General features: G+C 50.1%; 1 protein-coding gene across 1 annotated transcript in view; it reads left to right on the forward strand.

Annotated features, from left to right (window-relative positions):
• Positions 1-135: 135 nt before the first annotated feature.
• Positions 136-5,395, forward strand: part of DRC7 (dynein regulatory complex subunit 7) — a 13,083-nt gene continuing 7,823 nt past the window's right edge. The window contains exons 1-7 of the mRNA XM_009081742.1: positions 136-269; positions 696-870; positions 1,728-1,853; positions 3,094-3,288; positions 3,619-3,765; positions 4,083-4,301; positions 5,005-5,115. Of these exons, the coding sequence (XP_009079990.1) occupies positions 136-269; positions 696-870; positions 1,728-1,853; positions 3,094-3,288; positions 3,619-3,765; positions 4,083-4,301; positions 5,005-5,115 (1,107 nt within the window). The remainder of the gene's footprint in view (positions 270-695; positions 871-1,727; positions 1,854-3,093; positions 3,289-3,618; positions 3,766-4,082; positions 4,302-5,004; positions 5,116-5,395) is intronic.

Here is a 5,395-nt window from a genome sequence, read left to right on the forward strand (position 1 = left end):
CTGGCATGCTGCTGGCTGCCTCAGCCGTTCCCACGCGCCGAACCACTGCGGCCGCGTGCAAGTGTTACTGTGCTGCTGTCTAGTTGGGTCCCACCCCTGAATTCACCCTGTGTGTGCGTTTTAGTGCTAGGCAGAATGGAGGTTCTGGAGGAGAAGGAGGAAGTGGAGCAAGCGGCAGAAGACCTGAATGCTTTGAGGATGAGTGAAAACTTCCAGGATGCGGAGGAAAAGGTGTCTGTGGAGCAAGTCTCTGTCCCAAGTGATGTACCGTAAGTCACATGTCTCTGGTCGTTACCAGGATGAGCAGAGATGGTTCCTTTGGGGCCCACAGGGAGATTGCACACACAGGGATGGTATGTGTGGTCCCCTTGTACAGGGAGGGGAGTGAGTTTTGTGTGCCTGGTGTGTTTGTCCAAGAATGTGCCTGTGCAAGACAAGCTAACTCACTTGATTGTACATCCATTCACCACTGCATAAAGATCCTCTGAGACTCTCATAGTGTTCAAAGATCCCCTAAGCCTCTGGGGAGATGCTCCACAGAGGCACTTGGCAATGTCAAAATCATATCCTTGGATGTGTCCCCATTTTTCCCCTGTGAAACAGGGAACCCCTGCCATGTTTTGATGGCAGGTCATCTTGCCTGTATTGCTCCTGACTTATTACTTGTGTCTCTCTGCCTCCCCCTGCCACGGAAGTGATTTTGACTGGAGCTCAATTGACACATCCCTGTTACCATCTTCATACAAGACAAATTCCCCGAAGGAAAAGAAGCTGCTGCACATGGCTGACCATTTCCTCCAGCAGTACACTCACCTCTGCCCTGACCACAAGCCACTCTTCCTCCATCCAGTCAACGAGTGTGGTGTGGAGGTATGGGGTGGTGTGGGACTGGGCCATGGCACAGGGAGTGCTTGGCTTCCACAGTGCTGAGTGCTGGGGAAGGACAGCAGCCCTTCCTGCCCTCCCTCCTGGCCAAAGGGAGTGAGAACCTGCTTGCTGAGCCCACAGCACCCTGAGCAGACACACAGCACTCCAGGAACACCCTGGCTGTGCAAATCCACGAGCACATTGCACCAGATACGTGGTGGTGGTGCCACGTGGGCTGCAGGCAGCTCACAGTCCTGGAGCATGATGCTTAGGAAACTGAAAGACCACAGAAACATAAAGGAAAGAAAAAGAAACACATGAAATAAGTAAGGCTCAGGTTCAGTCACACATACGGGGTTCCACAGTTAGGTCTTACTTGAAGCTTCGCAGAAGTTAGAGGGAAGGAAGTAAATGTGGAAGTTTGTGGCCTAGTTTTGTGTTCTCTGGGCCCAAGCTGCATAACTGTTGTCTAGCTCAGGACTTGATGCTCTCCCAGGCATCTGAAATTGCTACTTTGTACCAACTTTCGACCAAAATTGTTGTACCATTAAAATACAAGGCAAAGTGTGGTAGAGGATGTAAAAGCTGGAAAGGGCAGTAGCCACTCATCTCGCTTGAAAATAAAGAACTGGCTTGCATTTGTAGTATGTCTGAGCTGAGCTTGAAGTTTCAGCCACAGACAAGCAGCCAGCCTCCCAAACCCATGCAATTTCCATCTTGGAACAGGTGAGGAGGGATACTGATGCTGTTGATATGCTCTAGGGAGGTCCTGAACTTGAGCTGCAACATCCAGGGGTGGTCTGAGAATGGCTTTGGACAGGAGACTCTTGGCTAACCAAAGCCCTCCTCTTGCCCTACAGAAGTTTGTGAGCACAACGCTGAGGCCAACCCTGCTGCCTTATCCTGAGCTGTATGACTGGTCTGGCTGTGCCAGCTTTGTCTCTGGTTACCTCACCATGGAGCCCCTCAAGTGCCCTATCTCACCGGTAAGAAAGGGGCTGCAGTCCCATCAGAAACAGCCCCATGATGGAGGTAACAGAAGGGTTTCTCAGCAGGACACAATGAGGAAGCCCCAGTGGCTGGAGCTACAAAGGTCTTTGACCCCTCTGCCATCCCCTCATTATTTAGGCAATGCCCTGATTTCCCCAGGCTCTGTGCACTCTGTTGAACCTGCAATCCCAGTGCATGTTCAGTGTTGTACCTTTCAAGCAATTAAGTACCATTTCTACAAGACTGGGCCTGACCCCACTCTCAGCCAGCCCAGCTGACCAGCTGGGCCACTGTGGGTGCAATGACCGACAAACTTCCCCTCCAAAGACCAAGACACCTTGGTACAGAGGAGCACATAAAACCATGGGGATGATGCTTGACCTCAGTGATGTGTTCTTAGGGACTTTAGACATTTCTATTCCCAATTTTGGGGATATTTTGGGGTGGCTGAAGGGAGATTTCTAGGCTAGCAAGAAGGGATGATGACGGAGTTGGGATAAGTCCTTGGCTGGTGTGAATCAGCTAAGACAAAGAGAACACACTGCTTGAGGACTTCACAGTGGCCCAAACAATCTGCACCAGCCACATGCTGGCCAAGTGTGTCCCAAGAGTCCCAGGGTGTCATGAGAATTCTGGCACTTTGTCACCAACCACTTAGCAGCTGGAGTGCCTGGATCACCTAAGGTGATGTCTGAGATCTGGGAGGGAATAGATTGTGTAGAACCTTGCTATATATGTATGTATTTGTATTGTATAAAGTATATATTTGCTTGCTCACCATGAGAGCCAGAAGGGAATGTTTCCTCCTTTTACCTATAACTTACCTTATGGGTCTTTTGCTTGGAAATGCTCCAGGCTGAGCATGTGGAGGGTAGCTCGAGCTACCCCCAGTCTACACTCTACCATTTGGAGGGTAGACTAAGAATTTGGAGATGGAGTGAACTCCCATTCCAGAGCTGGGGTTAGCATTAGGTTTTCAGCAGTTTGATGAGCTTGTCCTGCCCATCTCTCCCTGTAGTTAAATTTGTCAGCAGATTTGGGGTCATAATTTCCTCAGATCACTTTGGAGGGGACTTTTAGAGTCTGTGGCTTATGTAGGAATGTTATAAACATGTTACCTATGGGTGCAGAGCCCAGGGATGTGCTCTCTCTCTCTCTCTCTCCCCTGCTCCCTGCCTGGTGCATTTTTCAGCTCCACAAGACAAGGGCTGTGAACATGCATCTCTCTCTTTCAAGCCTAGTTCACTCTATTCCCCAACCACCATCCTGAAATACCAGCGAGGGAACTGCTTTGACTTCACCATGCTTCTGTGCTCCATGCTGATCGGGGCTGGCTATGATGCCTACTGTGTGCATGGGTATGCCACCCGTGAGATATGCACCCTGGACCAGACTCAGGAGCTGTGCCCACTGCTCAGGAAGCCACAGGAGGTGAGACCTGCAGTGAGTGGCAGGGAGGAGCCCAGCATACATGCTTAGCCTGGCCACTTCCAGTGAGCTCCAGAGCTGAGCTAGGGGGAACAGCTTCAGGTCCACATTGTGTTTCACTCTGTACCAGGGACCTCTACCAAAGAGATCCTTTGAGTGATTTTCCACAGTTCCATAAGACAGTCTTTGGATTCACTGAATTTCTGCTCACCAGGGGCAATACTGGAAACTGCCAAGGGTTGGGAACTGGGAGGCACCTTTAAGCCATATATTTTCTTCCTTCTCTTGGTCTCTGCCGGGTTTCACAGCAATATTCTGCTTTTGCAGAGGCAGGTACCAAAAGAAGAGATGAAGTCCAGCAAGTGTGAAGTCAGGTTCCAACTAGACCTGCAGAGCAAGTTTGAACTTCAGCAGAAGGTCAAGCAGAAGGAAGAAATTGAAGCTGCTCAAAAGAAGGAAAGAGAAGAGGAGATGGCCATGGTGAGTTAGTGAGGTCCACCTCACTGTAAGCTCCGGGAGCAAGACTTGAGACACAGATAATGGCTGGCCAAAGAGAGGAGCTCACCACCCTCCTCCATGAAGTATCACACAACCCTGCTCATGGCCATGAGCACTTGGCCTCTGGAGCACAGTGTGTGCTGGCACAGGAATATGTGCTGGGTATGTGCTACCTCACTCCTATAAAGAGCATAAAAGGCCTGGAGTTCTTTAGAAGTGGGCAGAGGAGAGGATACGATTGCTATTGGGTTGGACTAAAGTGGCAACAAAATGGCAATAATCATTGCTCTGTCCTGCAGGAGGTGGAAAAGCCCAAGCCTGACCCTTTGCATGGCTTACGGGTGCACACATGGGTTTTGGTTGTGTCTGGGAAGAGGAGTGTTCCTGAGACCTTCTTCATCAACCCCCTCACGGGAAACAGCCACAGCACCAAAGATGAGTGCTTCCTTGGAGTTGAGAGTGTCTGGAACCACAGGAACTACTGGGTGAACATGCAGGACTGCCGGAAAGGTTGCCAGGTAAGGAGCCCTTAAGCACCCTGGGCATGTGAGGAACACTAACCTGGGTCTTGGGGAAGTCCAAGATCAATAGTGGTCCAGTTTCCACTTCACCAGTCCCTGTGTTGGCTCTGGTCACGCAGCTCTGATTACATAGACTCTGGAACTACTCTAGGGCATCCCAGACTCTGAACTAACAAATACAGATCACACCTATTAAACCTCTACAGTGCTAGAATTTCAGCTTTTAAGGCTGGCTGAACAGTCATTCTCTCAAACAACAGCTTTTGAGACAGAGAATGTTTTGATCCTTTAAGGCATGGCTCAAGGCAGGAAAGATCTTCATTAAGCTCTTCCCACACCTCAGCTACTCCCCAGCTGATGCAAAGGTGAGAGTCTGAGTTAGAGCAACTTGACCTTGAAGTCATGAATGCCTTGAGGAAGGAGGCAGAAGCATTTCCAGCAGCTTCCTCTCATCTGTGGCAGAGGTACCACGAGGAAAGGGTTCTGCACCCTCTAGGAGCAGGGACAGTGTTTGGGGTCCCACCAGCCAGCCAAGGGTCTAGTGGGCTCACCTCACTGAGCACCAGGTCTCTAGAGTCCTTAAACTCTCTGACTCTCAGCCAGGTCCAGAGCGCTGCAGACATACCAAAGCAGTGTTCAGTTTAGTGTCAGGCCCTTGAGACTGCCCTGTAGTTAAAAGAGTTTATTCTGTGTGGCCTAGGATCTCAGCTTTGATTTGAGTGATGCTACCCACTGGGAAATGATGTTTCCAGACAGCAACAGGTTTTTTGAGCTGCTCACAAAGTTACCCGAGAGAGACATGGATGACATGGTGAGTGACCCAAAGGAGGGTTCTGGTGCAGTGGGAATGCTGTATGGAACCACAGGCCTGCATACGTCTGTCTGCTTGCTGCCCTCTCCAGGTCAAGTCGCTCCTACTCTTCAGATTCCTTCTCAATCTTGGAAGAGTTCTCATGCTTTCTGAAGCAGGACCCCAGTGGGTACTCCTGGTGCCCTAATTGGCTAGGGACCTCTGAAGACCTCCAGTGCATTGAACTTTGGGGTGAAATAATTTTAAAAAATTAAATCCAGACTGAAGTTTTTCCAGACAC

This window comes from Acanthisitta chloris, unplaced genomic scaffold (assembly GCF_000695815.1).
Source record: "Acanthisitta chloris isolate BGI_N310 unplaced genomic scaffold, ASM69581v1 scaffold29619, whole genome shotgun sequence".
NCBI classification, from domain to species: domain Eukaryota; kingdom Metazoa; phylum Chordata; class Aves; order Passeriformes; family Acanthisittidae; genus Acanthisitta; species Acanthisitta chloris.